Consider the following 18,708-nt stretch of genomic DNA (forward strand, 5'->3'; position numbering starts at 1 on the left):
TTTTTTGGCTTGCACATGTTGCTGATGTGTGGCGTGCCCTCCAGGAGCCATTCTCCTCTCAGTCCAAGTTGCGAGTTTCCATCATCCGTGGTGCCCTTACCAACACAAAGAACTCGACATGACTGCCAACAATACATCTCGAAGATGAAAGGCTACGCCTCAGAAGTTGCTGCTGCCGGGAAACCCGTAGATGATGATGAATTGGAGGACTATATTCTAAATGGCCTGGATGGAAATTTCTACTCGCTCGTGGCTGCTATCAACACTGTTCCCTCCACTTCCCTCAATGACATGTGTTCACATCTCCTGTCATGTGAGACGCGCGATAACATGCTGCTCTCCACTAGACAAACTCATATGTCGTTCACATCCTCAGTTAACATTACTTGGCGTCCAAACCCTTCTTTTGGGGGAGGAACTATCAGGCCACCGCCGCCCCCATCGCCATACATGTATCAACAACAACAGTATGCACCCATATATCCACAGTACGAGCCACTGGTGATGTCCTACTAGCCACCCTATCAGTAGTCATCCTATCAACCCCCGCTCTACCATACCCGCCCCACAGCTCTGCCGCCACCCTAGTACCGCCCTCCGCGCTTGTAGCAGCAGCATCAGCAGGTGCATCAGGATCTCGCTCAGCGTCAGGGGAGCCATCCGAAAGGAGGGCGAAAGGACCGTGGTCGTGTTGCTTCACCATGGAAGGAAGGAGTTTATTGCCAAATTTGCAAAAAAGAAGGTCATCCTGCTAATGGATGTTGTAGGCCTTATGGTGATGATGATGATGATGATGATGATGACGACGACACACCAAAGGACACCAAGGGTTTAGTATCTAGATACATCCAAATTTAGATAAATTTTCGACATGTTTCATGGAACGGAGGGAGTAAAAAGATTACGAACCGAGATTAACAATAGTTTGATTGAAAAAGAACTGAAATAATCCAATAAAGTGTTGGATCTATAAATAATGTTCCTAAAATGAAAGATTTAACTAGGGTTCACTTCAAGGCATGTCATATTAATATGAAACAAGTTAGATATGATGAGGGGACCTAGCACAAATCACGAAGGACACCTAACGGTGGATTCGTAACGAGGGGACATCTCAGGTACGGGAATCGCCACCTCTCTGTGGCTGTCTAAACCTTCAGAACTGCTCATCAGCTCACTCTGCGAAAACGTAAACGCAGGCTTTGACGGCGCCGGGAAGCCCGAAACCTTGCCATGAAGCATAAGGAGGACGCCCATCATCGTCGGCCGGTCCGCCGCATTTGCCTGTACACAAAGGAGCGCGACGTGGATACATCTCAGCACCTCGCTCTCGGGGACTTGGCGGCCATCCAGCATCGGGTCCATGATCTCCAGTGGCGTTCCTCTTCTCCAGTTAGCCCACACCTAACCACCACCACCACCACAGAAGGTACATGCTTGCTTAACAATTACAGCGTGCGTCTTAAGGAAGGTGTAAGTTAAGAAGGAACAAGTGTACTCACATAGCTTAGGAAAGTGCTAGAATCTTCTTCGCTTTCCATGGATTCCAACAAGTCGGTGCTCCTCCTCCCAGACACGATCTCCAGGACCAGGACTCCGAAGCTGTAGACGTCTAGCTTGACCGAACAGTGACCGAGCACGGCCTCTGGCGCCATGTAGCCTCTGCACAACGATACTTCCGATCTTCTCATGATGCTCAGAAACAGTTCATAATAAGAAGTAAACTTCGCTGAGCTAGCTTACAACGTCCCGGCGATTTGGCTTGTGATGCTGGTCGTCCTATCGCCGCTGAAGAGCCTCGCCAAACCGAAATCCGAGATCTTGGGGATCATGCCGGCGTCCAGCAGGATGTTGCTCGCCTTGAGGTCTCGGTGTATGATCTTTATCTGCGAGTCTTCGTGGAGGTACAGTAGGCCTCTTGCCGTGCCGTGGATGATGTCGTGCCTTGTTCCCCAGCCTAACTCACACCTCCTAGCTTCTATACAATTATATATATATATGCAAGCAATGATCAGCCAACTAATATGTTTTTAAAAATGAAATAAATGAAACAGTGTCTAGGAGGAACTAGACACTACTGATGTAGAAGAAGCGGAACTTGGCGGTGTGACAATTCCAGAAATTCGTCCCTGTCCAACCAATATGTTTTTCGTACCAAAAGGAGGAAGAGCTGAAAGATTAAGATGTTTTTCGTACCGAAAAGAATGGTGTCGAGGCTCCGATTGGGAAGGTACTCGTACACGAGCAGTTTCTCCTGCCCCTTCAAACAAACGCCGAGTAGCTTTGCGAGATTGTTGTGGCGAAGCTTGGCCACCAGTATGAGCTCGTTTCTCAGCTGCTTTACGCCTTGCTTTGAAGCCTTGTCTAGTCTTTTCACCGCTATTTCACGTCCATTTGGCAAGAAACCCTGAAAGCAGTAGTAGTACAGTTACCAGATGATCTATTTGTTGCTTTGAACAGACCAAATGGTTCTATACTTGTTTTTAAGATCAGAAATGTTCAGCTTGATTATGACCTCTTTTTCTCTTTAAATACACTCAGTAGCCCCGAAAGTATTTCTGTTTGGCAGCGGTAGATTTCTTCGAACAGTTCATTCATACAATACGGTTTCAAGTAAATTGTGAAAATATATTCGATCAACGAGAAAATAAAAAAGGATGGGTGTTGAAAAAGCACAAAATATACGTCATATTGCTAGAACCTACCGAGGAGTGGCCTTAAATCCCTTATATTGCAATAATTCTAAATTAGAATGTTAATCAAGTTCTTAAAATTATGAGAGAAGGTCAGAGTATTAACATACAAGTACTGACGTACCTTGTATACTGCGCCAAAGCCTCCATGCCCTAGTTTATTTTCTTCAGCAAAATTTCCTGTCGCCTTTCTTAATGTGGGGAGGTCAAAGAGAAGGGATCCAGCGTCTTCATCTTTCTCGGCGTCTGCATAGGAAAATGATCAGATCCTAGTGTTCTGAAATATTTATAGTATTAGTCTTGTATGTGAGCTATTTTCTTGTTAAGTTGATGGGTGGTTGGGATCACAAATTGCTTACACATGCCAATTTTATGAAGATAAGGACATCATATTATCTACGCAAAATAAAACTAAGAGTGAATTCCAGTTGTTGCCCCCCTATTACGACATTTTTGACATGAATTACCCACTTATAGCAGCAACTCATCCTACTTATCCAATTTAGTGAAAAGTTGCCCGGATCCCAAAGTTGTGCCATCTTTTACCCTTGCTTCGGCCTTTTCATTAATAAGAAGAGAATTCACCGGTTAATAAGGAAAACTTGCCAAAAATAGATACAACACAATGCCACACGTCATCTCGAGGCCGCGCACCACATGACCTGATAGCTCTTCCGCCCAAGCGAGAAATGATGACACCTTGCAACTTGACAACCGCTTCCGGAGCCACGCTCCGTTGTCCAAACCACCCACACCGGTCTCAAGACCGTGCTCAGTGAGACCGACGACTCCCGACTCTGGCATCCAAGCGACCAGAGCTGACGCCTGGCACGATGACGACCAGAGCCGCCACTGTGATATCCACTCCAGCTCAGAGGCCGCGCGCCAACCAAGTTGCCTACTCTGATGCCCAAGCTAACAAAGCGAACATCCTAAGTCATGAAGGAAACATTCGGAACTGCCGCTACAACATCCACACTAGACCTAAGGTCGTCTATAAAGCTCTCAATGATTTCATCTTATGGTTTAGGGGATTTTTCCTAATGTCACGTGTCATCTTACGATTTGGAAGGAAAATGAATTACAACGAATAGAAAATCTGTCGGTTGACAAATAGAAACTCCCTAAACATATCATAATATTGATTGTAAAAGAAAGTGTATAGCTCCACACATCAAAAAAAAAAATGCAGGGCTCCACCATCGAATGGTGTCAAAAAATTTAAAGAATGAAAACTGGCACAACTTTCACTAAATGAAATTCGCTCTAAAAATAAACTAAAGATAATTGATTTAACATGTATTTTGTGATGATCAGAACGTGTCCCTTTTACCCCGCATGGTGTTCGCAACAGAATTCAAATGCATATATAGCTCACATTGTTTTGCTTTAGCTTTTCTCCACATGTAGACCAGGGCCACGGACATGAAGATAACCAGGACGGCAAGAACAATGGCAATCACCACTCCTGCATCGCTTATCCTGTTTCCTGCAGTAACATATACGTGCAATTTTAGAGTTGGCCTCTTTGGGCACGTGAACTCAGTATTAACCAGTAGTAGTTCAAAGTTCAAACGGATATATCAGAGTTTGGCTCCCAGTAAGTCAGAATTTAAGTTCCCATAAGAAATCATTTCAGCAGTCCTAGACGGCTAGACGTACACTTATTTCCGTGCAGGAACAAGGAAGTACCTTTGGAAGTGGTCGCTGTAGGCTGGCTGAGAGGTGAACCTGGCGCCGTATACGGCAGGGCAACGATATCTGAGACGAAGAAGGGGCGCAGATCGTACCTAATGTAGCAGCTGTAGGCTTTCAACGACGCTCCCTCCGTCCACGGCACGTCGTCCGGTCCAGGACGCGCGCCCGGCTCCGGGAGATTCGTGGCCAGGTCCACGAGGCACCGGGAGCACTCGCCGGCGGCCAGATCCTGCGTGCACTGCGCCAGCCCGTACATCCTGTGCGTGCTGTTGTACGTCAGGTTGCCCGCCGTGGCCAGCGTGGGCAACGCGGCCGCGGCACCGCGCAGCTCGTCGAACAGCTCCGCGCGCACGGTACGGAACGCCGCCTGGTCCCGGCCGGTGACGTTAGGGCCCGCGACGTCCTCGTAGAACAAGAAGCCGATTGAGGCGACGCCGAAGAACGGCTGGTCGGAGTAGCGCAGCATGCAGCCGACGTAGGCTGCGACGACCTTCTTGCTGTGAGGGCAGTAGCCGGTGAGGTTGCCCGACGCGGACTGGAGGCACCGGCGGCACTCCGGAGGCTGCAGATCCGCCTGGCACGCGGCGAGCGCGAACGCCGTGTCGTCCGGCCCCGACCCGGCCGTCCCGTTGAAAAAGCCGCCTACCGTTGCGTTGGCCAGCGGGACCGCGGCGAGGAGACGCCGGAGGCTGAGGTCGTAGGGGCTGCCGGTGGTGTAGTTGTCCGTTGCGGAGCACGTTGGGTCGTCGCACGGTCTGTATGTCACGACGGTGTCGGTGGCGTCCCGCGTGTAGCATTCGGATCGGTCGTCTCCGGCGGCCGCAGTTGTGAACCCGGCGGCAAGGATGAACAAGCTGGCTGCGCAAACGTGGAAGGCCAGAGAAGCCAAGGTGGAGCAAGGCATTGCACCGCTGAAACTCAGCCACACGGTTCTACGCCGGTAACACGGCTCTGTCTAGCGGTGTATCGCGACTAGTGCTAAACTAGACAAGTCGATATATAGCCGAGCGGTAACTTCTAGGAAGTAGCTAGCCTAGCTCTCAGTAAGTCCACGTCAGACCGCTTGCCGTGTACTGGTCCGTGACATCTGGTCAGACCGCTTGCCGTGTACTGGTCCGTGACATCTGTCGCGTTTTTTCCGCCTCATGCTGTTGTTGTGTGAACGCTATCGCCATCGCCATCGCCATCGCTAGAATTCCTTCTGCGTCGACAAAGTCTTCCGTAGATGCACCAAGGCAGCCAACGGTAAGATAATTCATACGAGCACAGTTATAACGTGTTGAGTACTTCCTGTCTCTCATATCCCATGCTTCACCAAGGAGGCCAGCTCCAAACGAACTAAAACACGATGTTTCAAATTCTTAACTAGTACTTCCCCTCTCTAAAAATAAGTGACACAACTTTAGCTACGTATAGTTGTATTTAGATATATTTTTAGTATCTAGATTCATTCATATCTACAAAACGTTAAGTCACTTAAATATTTCAGTTGCAACCTCACTTGCAACTGAATAAATCTCGGTTGCAATCCTATTTGCGACTAAAAAATGTCCCGTTTGTAACATCACTTGCAACTCGAAAATTCTTAGTTGTAATCCCATGTATGACTCAGAAAAATATCTCACTTGCAATGTCACTTGCAACTGAAAAATATTTCAGTTGCAACCTCACTTGCAAATGAGTAAAATCACAGTTGCAACGCTATTTGCGACTGAATAAATATCTCACTTGCAACGGGACAAATCTTAATTGCAACCTCACTTGCAACTAGACAAATCTCAGTTGAACTCCCACTTGCAACTAGAATCTTAGTTCCAACTCGACTTGTAACTGGAATCTTAGTTCTAACTCGACTTGCAACTAGAAAAATCAATGTTTTCACTGTACTTGCAACTGGAAAATTCTTGCTTGCGGACTAGGAACTAAAAAATCACAGTTGCAACTCGACTTGCAGCTGGAAAATTCTCAATTCCCACTCGACTTGCAACTGGAAAAACCTCAGTTGCGACTCGATTTGCAACTGGAAAAACTGCGGACTTGCAACATGAAAAATCTTAATTGCAACTCAGCTTGCAACTAGAAAAATCTCACATATATACAACTCGACTTGCCACCAGAAAAAAACCTCAGTTACGACTGAACTTGCAACTGCAAAAATCTTAGTTGCAACTACCATAATCTCGGGTGCAACTCGACCTGCAACTTGGAAAAAACTCAGTTGTAACCCACCTTACAATTGAAAAATTAGCATTTAGAATGGATTTCAGAGCATTTCTCTCTCGGTTGGGAAAAACTCAGTAGCAATCTCACTAGCAACTAGGAAAACAAACTCACTTGCTACGTGCTCGACAATGGTGATTCGTATTCTTGGCTCTCCATCAACATCGACAAGGCTGATCGGTTGTTATTCCCTGACATACTGGTGTTGGTACTCTTGCCGATGTTGATTCACTACTTTAATGGTTGCGCGCGTGCACGCAGCCTTGGCATTGCGGCTCAAATTAAAATTATGTGATAACCTTCGTTAGTACTTACAGGTTTTTGGTTTGTTATATATATCTTTGGCTGCCTTCAGAAAAGTACAAGATTGTGTCTTGGAAGAAGAAAGAGTTTGAAGACCTCGAAAATTTGCCAGTATCTTTTAGACTTTATTTTGTACTCGTTGGAGACTGCTCGTGTATATCTACCATGTACCATTTGTTACTATAAATATATGTGGTATTGCTTGTAAAAAAAAATCCTCTAGTAATCAAATCAACTACACCATAGATAATTGCACATATAAATAAATACAACTATGACAGTACCTAGTTCCTTCTTATCCCTTCTTCTCATCTCAATTATGTGAATCTTCTTCGCCCTTTTCTCCTCCTTTTTCATCCGTTTGGCCTGCAGCTCCAATTCTGCCACTCTTTTCTAAAGAAATCCATCTCCAGGTTTTGTTGCATCTCCTCCAGATTTTTTCTACAACACATTCTATGCAAACAACTTCTTCTTTGCAACTTCAGTGCTCAATTCCTTCTTCACAACATCGCCAACGATAGTGGCATCACCATCACACGGGCAATCCATGTAAAGCACCTCACCAGTGACCGTCCAACACTCTTCGTCATCGCCGCCAGCGATAGTGGCAACTCTCGTCGCTCCATGGAAGGAGAGCTCAGCCTGTGACCCCATCATCCCCACTCCGCCTCCTGCACCGCTCCGCCTCCGGCCTCGGTCCACCCCGCCTCTCTCTCTCTCTCTCCCTCTCTCCCTCCCTCCCTCCATCCCTCTCTCTCTCTCTCTCTCTGCCAGATTTAGAAATTAGAGATAACACGGAAATGGGAAAGTGCCAAAAGTTGGAAGGGAAAGGGATATGACGAATCAAGAAGTTACGGAAAGGTGTGGGGGTTATCAGCGAAATCACCGAACCGGGTCCAAATTTCCACATGTCAGCCAACAGAGAGCCAAAACAACAAAACAGAGATCAAAGTTATACCCCATTTTTCATATTTTTCTTAGAAACACCTTGATATATTAATACAAAATATAGTTATTGTTGGAGGTCCTTGTAATATGTAAAGTAGTAGAGGGGCTTAACTGTAACGTGTAAACATTATAATAGAAGGATGGAGAAGCTGGATGAAGCATCCATCGATTCACACCAGAAAAATCCTCTCAGTAGACATGGTATCAGAGCAGGAGGCGCTCGGCTCTCGCCGGCGTTGAGCCGGTTCCCGTGCTGGAGATCCCGGTGAGGAGAAGTGGAGGGAAGGAGGTGATGCGGCTCTGGATCGGAAAGGAGAAGAAGGGGGTCGTATCCTGTCACTTGTGGTTGGAGACGAGCCCTGGGAGAAAGGAGGTTGCTGGAGCTTGGTCCTGGTCTCCTGGAGTGGCAGATCTGTGCTGAGATCTGGGAGGAGCAGATCACCTGTAGCAAGACATTTGAAGAGGAGAATAGGTGTTGTGGTTGCTGCTGTCCTGGAGGCTGGAGTGGAGAGAAGAAGGATTGCTGGTGGTGTGTTGCTGCTGTCCTGGAGGCTGGAGTGGAGATAAGAAGGATTGCTGGTGGTGTGTTGCTGCTGCCTGCGATTTCTGGAGGTGTGTTGTGATCAAATCTTTTGGGAGAGGTTGTAGTGCTGTAGATTAGTGGTGTTGGTGGAAGATGGGAGATAACTCAGGTGCTCCTGCGGGGGTCACGGCTGGGGAGCTTGCAGCTGTTCTGAAGGCAATGGATGACAAGTACAGGCCTTTGTTGGATGCCCTTAGCAGACAACAAGGAGGATTAAGGCCTGAAGCTGAGATTAAGGAGGAAATTCATCCATTACAGCTGCCACATATAAAACTAGAAGGTCCAGAAACCTATGTCAGCTGGGCAGAGCATGCTGAAACCATCTTGGTCTCAAGAAAATTAGAGGGATACATACTCGGAACGATAAAGAAACCCATGGAAGAGGATTCTAAAGAGGGTCAGAAGTGGAAGGTGACTAATGCTTTGGTGAGGGTTGGCTGTTAAGTTCAGTGTCATCTCAGATCGCAAAACAAGTTGAGAGGATCAAGGAAGCTTCAGAAATTTGGAGGCTCCTCAAGGGTACATTTTCAAGAGTGGGAAATGAAATGTTGGCATGTAAAATTCAGAAGGAATTGCAAGATTTGAGCCAAGGTGAGAAGACTGTGGTCGAGTATGTGTCGGAATCGAAGAGATTGTGGAGTGATCTAGACTACTATGATCCTGTTGAGATGGAATGTGGCAAATGTATTGAGAAATACAATAAGTGGAATGAGAAAAGGCGTGTTAGGGATTTCCTAAATGGTCTCCATCACAGGTTTGAAAATAGGAGGGCTGCTCTGTATGGTAGTGAGAAGTTGCCAAGTCTAGAGCAAGCGGTTTCTGCAATAATAAGCGAGGAGACTCGTCTCAAACTGGAGGCAGCGGGACCAATGGTGCATGACATATCACAAAGGCGCTCAGCCTTGCTCGCTGTAGGAGGTGGTAATTATCAAAAACTTGGGACAACTACATATGACAGAACATGTTTCGAATGTGGTCAACCAGGGCACTTGAAGGCAAATTATCATGAACTAATTGGAGGAGGGCGCGGGCGAGGTCAGGTCTGGAGAGGCCGTGGTCGTGGACGTCCCCTTCAAGGCTATAGTGGTGGTGGTCGTGGCCAAGGAACACGGAAAGCTGGAAGGGCAAATGCTTCAACCACTGTTGATGATGTATCACAAAATATAAAAGTTGAGATGACTGCCGCTGAGCTAGAAGAATGGCAGCAGTTCAAAGGGATGAAACAGGGTGCTAAAGGACCTAACCAAGCTGCTACTGCCTCTACTAAAATTTGTGGTAATATCTCTAATTCCGCTAAGTATAATTGCAATGATGCACCATGGTTAATTGATTCGGGTGCATCACGACACATGGCTGGATCCTATAAAGATTTCTTGAAATATCTCCCTAGTTCAAAGAGAGAAACCATTAAACTTGCTGATGGATCGACACAACATATCATGGGTTTTGGGACAGCTGTGTGCATCCCTAACATATCTTTATCTTCTGTGTTGCATGTTCCCTCATTTCCAATAAATCTTTTGTCTATCAGTGGCATTACAAATAAGTTGAATTGTGTTGCTTTGTTCTTCCCGTCATGGTGTTTGTTTCAGGAGCTTGGGGCTGGAAGAAGGCTTGGGACGGGGAGGATGCATGATGGGTTGTACTACCTTGATAAGGATATTTCACCCGTGGTAGCTACTGTTCTGTCACCCTCTCCTCTAAATGAGTTTCTACTCCAACATCGTCGGCTAGGGCATATGTCCTTTGCTACGCTGGGTCAGCTCTATCCTAATCTCTATAGTAGGATTAAGAAGGATAGTTTAGTATGTGATGCATGTGAGTTTGGGAAGCACACTCGGAGTTCTTATGTGTCATCGGATAACAGAAGTACTCAACCCCTGCATACTATTCACTCTGATGTATGGAGGCCTAGTGGTGTGAGATCGATCAATGGCTATCACTATTTTGTTACTTTTATTGACTGTTGCACCAGGGCTACGTGGGTTTATGTATTAAGACATAAAAGTGATGTGTTTGAATGCTTCCGAGATTTCCATAGTTTGATTATGACCCAATATAATGCTTGTGTGAAAATATTTCGTACGGATAACTGTACGGAGTATTTAAATAGAGAGTTTGACGAGTATTTATCTAGCTTTGGGATTATTCATCAAACTACCTGCCCAGATACTTCAGAACAAATGGTTTGGCTGAAAGGAAAAAACATGCATCTTTTAGACGTTACTAGAAGCCTAATGTTCGCAATGAATGTACCTAAATATCTATGGAGTGAGGCTATAATGACAACAACTTATTTGATAAACAGGATGCCATCAAGGGTACTTGAACATAAGACTCCAATAGAATGTCTAACTGGTGAGAACACATTTCTGGTGCCTCCAAAAGTGTTTGGGTGTGTATGCTTTGTGAAGGATTACAGGCCTTCGGTTGGTAAATTAGATCCTAGAGCTTTAAAATGTATATTTGTTGGATATTCAGGGAAACAAAAGGGTTATAAATGTTGGTGTCCTACTAAGAAAAGAATGTTTATCAGTATGGATGTGACGTTTAGGTAGAATGAATCATTTTATGGGGAGCCAACTGACCTTACTGATGTGTTTCCAGACATGTTTACAAATGATGTTTCAGATTTAAATTGTGAAATAGGGGAAGATAAGGAAGATGAGAATCAGATCATGGCATCAAGAGAGACAATAGTTGGAGTTATACCTAGAGAAGAAGTGCATGATGATGTGTGTGAGTTAAATGCAGGGCAAGAACAGGTTCAGGGGGAGCTTCAAGACACATCAAATGAAGCTATACGGTGGCCAAGGTTCAACGAATAGCAAAATCTTCAAGTGTATTCACGGAGACATCAACATCATCAAGAAAAGTCTATATTACAAGCACAAGAAGAGACCTCGGTTGGCCTGACGCAATCAGATTTGCATGGGTCATCTCCTCCTAACGATGGTACACATCTCTGCTCGGATGATTTAGATATTCCTATCGCTCTCAGAAAACAGCCTCGTGCCACAGCTGGAAAATTACCACAAAATTTGTCTCCATATGATCTTTCTAATTATGTTTCATGCTTATCTGTGGGTTCTCAGTACAAATCATTTATAGCTGCACTAGATTCCACTTTACCTATACCACGTGATTGGCAGGAAGCAAAGCAATATCTAGAATGGAGGGAAGCTATGATGGAGGAGATGGCAGCGCTTGACAAGAACAACACGTGGGTACTTACTACTCTCCCTTCTAATAAAAGGGTTGTTGGTTGTAAGTGGGTATTTACCGTGAAACAAAATCCAAATGGTAAAGTAGAAAGATATAAAGTCAGATTAGTGGTAAAGGGTTATAGTCAAACCTATGGAGTGGATTATGATGAGACCTTCGCACCGGTGGCGTAAATGAACACCATCAAGGCCCTTATATCTATAGCAGCAAATAATAAGTGGAAATTGTTTCAAATGGATGTAAAGAATGCCTTTCTTCACGGAGATTTGCATGAAGAAGTTTATATGGAGATTCCTCCTGGGTTTAGTACACAAGAGACTAAGGGTAAAGTGTGCAGGCTGAAAAAGACTTTATATGGGTTAAAACAGTCACCTAGATCATGGTTTGGACGATTCCGGAATGAGATTTGTTCAATGGGTTTTAAACAAAGCAATGCTGATCATACCCTGTTTTACAAGCAAAACCATGATAAAGTTATTGTACTTGTTGTATATGTTGATGATATAGTTATTACAGGTAATGATGATGGAGAAATATCTTGTTTGAAGAAGTCACTGGCAAAAACGTTTGAAGTTAAAGATCTGGGCCATCTTCACTATTTCCTCGGCATTGAAGTCCTATATGGTGTGCAAGGTATTTATCTCTCACAAAGGAAATATGTGGTAGATTTGCGTACTGAAACTGGAATGCTAAATTGCAAACCAGCAGCCACACCAATTGAATCAAATCATCGCATAACTGCTGACTATGGGGATTATGTGGATGAACAACAATACCAACGATTAGTTGGGCGACTCATATATCTATCACATACTAGACCAGATATAGCATATGCTGTTAGTGTGGTGAGTAGATATATGCATGATCCCCGTTCTGGTCATATGGACGCGGTGAACAGAATTCTTAGATATCTTAAAGGTTGCCCCGGAAAAGGGATCTTGTTTTCTGCTCATGGACATCTGAATATTGAGGGGTATACGGATGCTGATTGGGCTGGGTGTTTAGATGACCGAAGGTCTACGTCGGGTTACTGCATGTTTCTTGGTGGTAACTTAATTAGTTGGAGGAGTAAAAAACAGACGGTAGTTGCAAGGTCTACAGCCGAGGCTGAATTTAGAGCAATGGCATCCGGGTTATGTGAGTTGATGTGGATAAAAATGTTACTAATAGAACTACAGCTGCACCAGAGTGTACCTCTCCAGTTGTACTGTGACAATCAGGCTGCAATTAATATTGTGCACAATCTAGTTCACCATGACATGACTAAGCACGTTGAAATAGATAAACACTTCGTCAAAGAAAAACTAGAGAAGGGTGTACTTCAAGTTACTTATGTTAAATCTGTATATCAACTAGATGATGTTTTGACCAAGGGAATGAGTGTTGTGTCCTTTGCTAGAACTTGTAACAAGATGGGGCTTATTGATATCTTTGCCCCATCTTGAGGGGGAGTGTTGGAGGTCCTTGTAATATGTAAAGTAGTAGAGGGGCTTAACTGTAACTTGTAAACATTATAATAGAAGGATGGAGAAGCTGGATGAAGCATCCATCGATTCACACCAGAAAAATCCTCTCAATAGACAGTTATACCTTATTTTGCAACGAACGAGGTGAATTGGAGAATATCAATTGAAAACATAACATCCTCGTAAATACATAAGTGATGCCCTCGCATTTGCGAGGGCCATCTTGCTAGCTTATTGATATTTTTCCGTACACCTGGTCAAAGTTTGTAAAGTATGACTTGACTTAACTATCACATGACCGTCTCTTGACGTACATACCGACTTGGATGCGGAACAACATAAACAAGTCCTGATCTGAAAAAACATAAACAAATCCTTCGACTGTGAAGGAAAAATACGTTTTTCCAAATGCAAAGTTAGCTGGTGGTGTGTCGTTCGAAGAAGCTTGAGGCGGCACAACCTTGCCAAGGCGAGACATGCACTCAAATTGTGTGGCTTCCAACATTGCACAAAACGCAGATCATCCAAAACCGTCCAGGTTAAACCGTTAAATCGTTAAATTCAGGAAGGAGAAGCTCACACATTTCTCTTCAGAAGACGTAGGACGCTCACACACTAGTGCTCTAGAGAAAGTGTGCTCACACATTAGTAATGCATCCATCCATCCACGAGGCTGCATAAATGGATCCATGGAGAGCAAGCCAATCAGCTAGGCACTCTGTCTCTCGGGAGGCGGCACAATGGGCCTCTCTCGCCTCCTCCTCCTCAGTTTAATCGCCTCCGCGGCCGTGAGCACCTTCGCGGCGCAGTCCGATCCAGCGTCGCCAGTGTGCGACCTCAGCATCATCGCCCCAAAACTGGCGCGCCACTGCCAGTCCGATCCCGACGTGCCTAGCTTCCTTCTCAGTCCCACCGCGCAGTGCTGCGAGGCGCTGGTGGGCTCTCTGCCTGCGCAGATAGAGATGGCCCTCCCGTGCCTCTGCCGTGCGGCGGGCGACCCACGGCTCGTCGCCGCCAGGCTCGACGTCCCCCGCATCTTCGCGCTCTACCGCCGCTGCGTCAAAGGAAGCTTCCGCAGAGGCCCCAGCTTCGCTAACCGGTACTGTGAAGGTATACACTCGTCACTTGCCATCACTGCTCCCCGGCCTCCCCAGCTTCTCCTCATTGGCTCACTTTGCTTGGTTTAATCAGTGGAGGACATCGACAGGGAGAAGTGCAACGCCGCGAACCTCGCCACGCGGGTGTCCCGGTCCTGCGTGATCAACGGCAAGATCACCTCGGCGTGCTGCCTGGCGGTAGTGCCCACAGTCGTATACCGCGGACACCCGTCCTGCCTCTGCCGCGTCGCGGCAGAGCCGCAGCTCGCCGCCGCCGGCCTCAACGGCACCGGCATCCTCGAGCTCTACGCCGCCTGCGGAGGCACTAACCCCGTAGGCCCGCACCTCGTCGATGCCTGCAAAGCATGGAACCTCCCGACCCCTGCCCTGGCACCTCCTGCCACCACAAAGCCGCCGAGTGTCCTGCCGCCCACGATGGCGGCATCGGCGTCGTGCGCGCCCAAGGCCATCGCTTTCTTCATGGTCTCGTACGTGTACAAGGATCCCACCGCGCTGACCTGCAGGAACCTGGTGGCCTCCGTCGACTTCGGCGGCGGCGTCCCGTGCCTCTGCCGTGCGGCCGTCGAGCACGTTACCATCAGCGCGCAGCTCAAGACCACCGACCTCCTCGCCATCTATAACGCCTGTGGAGGACTCCGCCTAGGAGGGGCCGAGCATAAAGCCGCCGCCGCGTCGTGCGAAGGTAATGTATATGGTCTGCGCCTGCTCTTCGATTCTGGTACCGTATATGTTCTCATCGCCTGAAGCGTATGCGTGCATTTGTCGCCGTGCAGGGTATGGACTGCCCTTGCCGCTGCCACCGACCGGCAAGACTCCCACCACCCCGCTGCAGCAGAACCACGACGGCGGCGCCATCCGCATCCGCCCGGACACTGCCGGAGACCGCTATGGCTTGATCTCGCTGTGTTTCGAGAAGGTGAAATTGCGATTTAGTTGTTGGTGAAGCAGTAAATGCTCTTCGAGATTTGATTCTAGACCGTATGTAGTACAAGTAGTTTCTGCGCGGCGTGCGTCCATGGTGGTTCGTGTCGTGAGTCGTGACCCGATCTCGGCGGCCATCTTGCCGGACACAAAAGCACATTGTATCTTTTGCATTCTCTCAACTCAACTCTCCTACGAATTGAATGCGTGCAATTTCAGATCAAACAGTTTGGTGCAAATAACAATTGTTCAAATTGATGTGTTCAGCCGTCGCAGATGAGCACTGGCGGGCTGCGATCCTTGTCCAGGCAAACATGCGTTGTATTGCAGATCCTTGCGCAGGCCTCCATGCATGCAAAACAAATGAGAACAAAGCAACAGGCCATTACCACCCAATAAGTTTGGAACCAACAAAAGAAACATGGAAAACCATCTCCAAAAAAAAAACATGGAAAACGGATGCCTTCACATTACAACCATGACAGTAACTCAAATCCACAGAAGCAGAACCAACATCTCATTTCGTAACGCCAAACAATCCACAGATAGGAGCAACACTACGTGGAGGAACCCCACATCTCAATTAGAATTATACAATTTCCAGAGAATCATTTGGGTAACTTTCTTCTAGAAAACTATGGAGGCTCCTACACAGCAAGGAGCCACCGAAAAGCATGCGGCAACTAAAACCTTCGCAAGGAACTCGGAAAGACCAACCAACCATAAGCATTCCCGGAACTAAATTATTTGCCTCCATTGCCATCATCTTCGTTATCCCTTTTCCTCTTGCCTGGAAGGGCAGGTCCTGTTGACTCTTTGCTCCCGTTGGTTTCTTTGCTTTTCTCATCCGCACCAGAATCTGGTTCATCGTCCTCAGCCTCATCTTCTCCATCTTCAGGCTAAAAAGGGTACAATTGAACTAGCTTAGGAGTATGAACAATGTAAGGTTGAAATAGCTTACAAGTATAGAGCAGCAGGAAAAGCGTAATGTGAAATAGTATACCATCTGGCTGTACAAATTATAGGACCAACAAACTGATTTTAAATTGTTGTCTGTTAAAAGCATCGGGTTACTCAATGAGGATGCAGAGAAGCCAACGAAGAATTATAAGGAAAGGGTTCTCTATCATAAGATGCTAATTTTTTCATGTATAGAGCCATGGTAGATAACTAGATGCAAGTTGCAAATGAACAAGAGTGAGCCGCAAGTGTGTAAACTGAGCCCAATTTTACCATCTTTGCAGAAGAACAAATAAGGACAATGTTGTGTAATTGTGTTGCTGTCGGATCTCAAAATGTATAAGCCAAGGCACTAATAAAACTACCCCCTGCGATCCATACTAATTTTTACCAATATTGATGTATCTAGACACATTTCAGTTCTAGATACATCCATATTAGCGACAAGTAATATGAATCGGAGGAAGTATAAAAGTAAAAGTTGCTCCAAGATAGGAGTCTTTTTAGTTGCCTCTCAATCTCAGCATCTGAGCCTGGGATATTTTTTAGAGACAAACAACAAAGTAACAGGTCATGCAGATCGCAATGCATAACAGTGGACAAACAGAAAATGAACAAAACATGTAGGAACTTTACAAATACCCACTGAACTGTGAAATTTTAGGATTATACCCAAGAAGAGAAGGCAAATTTTAGGATTATACTGCAGATTGCGAAGCAAAAGTGAATGCAAAAATCGGGTAATTTGTTCCTACTTTGAACTTAAAGCAAGTATCAAAATGGACCATCAGATGACAAACTTTTCTTTTTTTTGTAATTCTTCTCTCTTTTTTTGGGCTGTGTGCATCCGTAATGCCGCTAGGGCAGTGCGTTGTTGCAGAGGCTGGGTGTAATTGGTATCTCCGTGATATTAATATATGCTCCTTATCAAAAAAAGATCAACAATATAGACCGCGATAATCATGCAACTATACTTTTGAAATTCGGCCACCAGTGTTAAATAGTGGACCAATTTGTTGTGAGTTTAGCCATTCATTTCATACCACTATCAAATTACAGACAAACAATACAGACTAATGGGGCAACAGTACAGAGTAGGATAGTTATGCAACCATCCTGTTGGCTATCGGCCACCATTGTAAAATATTCGGCCAATTTCTTGTGACTTTAGCCATTCATTTCATACCACTATCAAAATGCAGACAAACAATACAGACTAGTGGAGCAACAGTACATAGTGCGATAATTATGCAAACTATTGTTTTGGCTATCGGCCACCATTGTAAAATAGTCGGCCAATTTGTTGTCACCTTCGCCATTCATCTCATAACACTGTACTGAATTTTAAGGAACTGAGAAGAATTGTTAAAACATATATCTATTTAAGGTCTTGGCATGAAGCCATGAATATACAAGGCATAGTACTAAACAACCTAAATAAACAAGTAGCTCAATTTAACATCAAGAGCACATCATACCATTGAGAGAACTCACTGGTAGAGAATCTAGATTAGAAACAAAATTATGCTTAACCCAACCACATCAAGCTATGGGATTATACATGACAGTAAGGCAAACAAATAACAATAGGATCATCTGTTACGACTATGAGCAACAATTCATTGATTTCAAATAGAATTGTATACCATTACTGATACAACTCATTTACTGGTTAGGTACTTGTGAAATATGCAACGGATTATTGTATCATGTGAGGAACATTTTAATCGAATATAGACACTAAGGATTTCACAAGGGTACATGAATCAGAGCAAAAATCTCACCTCATCACCTTCTTCCTCTTCATCTCCTTCTTCTTCCTCTTCTTCCCCATCCTCTTCATCTCCTTCCTCTTCCTCCCCGTCCTCTTCATCTCCTTCTTCCTCTTCACCTCCCTCCTCTCCCTCCTCCTCCTCCTCCTCCTCCTCATCCTCATCCTCATCAGTCTCCAGACGATCGTTACCCTCAGCATCAACGCCATCCAGGTACTTCAAACTAGGAACCAGCGCAAACACTTTCTCCCTGTACCCCTTGACCTTGGTGACCGGGCACTGGTACAGATCCAGCGCCTCGACGGCGAGCGGCGCGAGCGGCGCGAGCTCCTCGACCTGCGCGAAGCGGTTGTTGCCGAGGTCGAGGTGGCGGATGGTGCCGCCGCAGGACCCCGCGACGGCCGCGAGGGACTCGGCGCCCGAGAGGCGGTTGTCGGGGAGCGAGAGGCGGCGGAGCGCCGGGAGGCGCGGCAGGCCCGCGAGCGAGGAGAGGCGGGCGCCGGCGATGGAGAGCTCCTCGAGCGAGGGGAAGCGGTCGAAGAGGGCTGGTGAGGGGAGGCGGCCGGTAGAGGATTTGACGGCGCCGTCCAGGGTTAGGGTTTTGGGCGCGGAGAAGGGGGAGTTGGGCGCGTTCTTCACCGAGGCGTTGATCGCGCGCTCCCACGCCGCGTCGTCCTCTCCGGCGGCGGCGGCGCCGGCGCCGGTGCCGGTCATGGCTGCGGCGGGGGATTGGGGACTGGAGAGTAGAACCCTAGCTAAACCCTGGTGGAGCCGGAGGCGGAGCGGACAAGTACGGAAATG

General features: G+C 46.4%; 3 protein-coding genes across 4 annotated transcripts; 1 reads left to right on the forward strand and 2 right to left on the reverse strand.

Moving 5' to 3' along the window:
* Positions 1-906: 906 nt before the first annotated feature.
* LOC127293534 (cysteine-rich receptor-like protein kinase 15) lies at positions 907-5,361 on the reverse strand. The gene is made up of 7 exons (XM_051323174.2): positions 4,386-5,361; positions 4,072-4,182; positions 2,818-2,939; positions 2,197-2,407; positions 1,744-1,978; positions 1,503-1,662; positions 907-1,404 (listed from the first exon to the last, which is right to left on the reverse strand). The coding sequence occupies exons 1-7, from the start codon at positions 5,293-5,295 to the stop codon at positions 1,072-1,074; spliced, it is 2,082 nt and encodes a 693-aa protein (XP_051179134.1). The 5' UTR covers positions 5,296-5,361; the 3' UTR covers positions 907-1,071.
* An 8,386-nt stretch (positions 5,362-13,747) lies between these two features.
* On the forward strand, positions 13,748-15,429 carry LOC127293536 (uncharacterized). The gene is made up of 3 exons (XM_051323177.2): positions 13,748-14,246; positions 14,328-14,936; positions 15,028-15,429. Exons 1-3 carry the CDS (start codon positions 13,877-13,879, stop codon positions 15,195-15,197), a joined length of 1,149 nt encoding a protein of 382 aa, XP_051179137.1. The 5' UTR covers positions 13,748-13,876; the 3' UTR covers positions 15,198-15,429.
* Positions 15,430-15,675: 246 nt separating this feature from the next.
* On the reverse strand, positions 15,676-18,679 carry LOC127293537 (acidic leucine-rich nuclear phosphoprotein 32-related protein 2). Of its 2 annotated transcripts, XM_071818739.1 has the most exons (3): positions 17,969-18,679; positions 17,920-17,932; positions 15,676-16,074 (listed from the first exon to the last, which is right to left on the reverse strand). In XM_071818739.1, exons 1-3 carry the CDS (start codon positions 18,619-18,621, stop codon positions 15,919-15,921), a joined length of 822 nt encoding a protein of 273 aa, XP_071674840.1. In that variant the 5' UTR covers positions 18,622-18,679; the 3' UTR covers positions 15,676-15,918. The 2 variants fall into 2 exon arrangements, with proteins under 2 accessions (XP_071674840.1, XP_051179138.1); XM_051323178.1 differs by having other exon boundaries at positions 17,920-18,676.
* Positions 18,680-18,708: the final 29 nt, after the last annotated feature.

Source organism: Lolium perenne, chromosome 4 (genome assembly GCF_019359855.2).
Source record: "Lolium perenne isolate Kyuss_39 chromosome 4, Kyuss_2.0, whole genome shotgun sequence".
In the NCBI taxonomy this organism is placed as follows: Eukaryota; Viridiplantae; Streptophyta; class Magnoliopsida; order Poales; family Poaceae; genus Lolium; species Lolium perenne.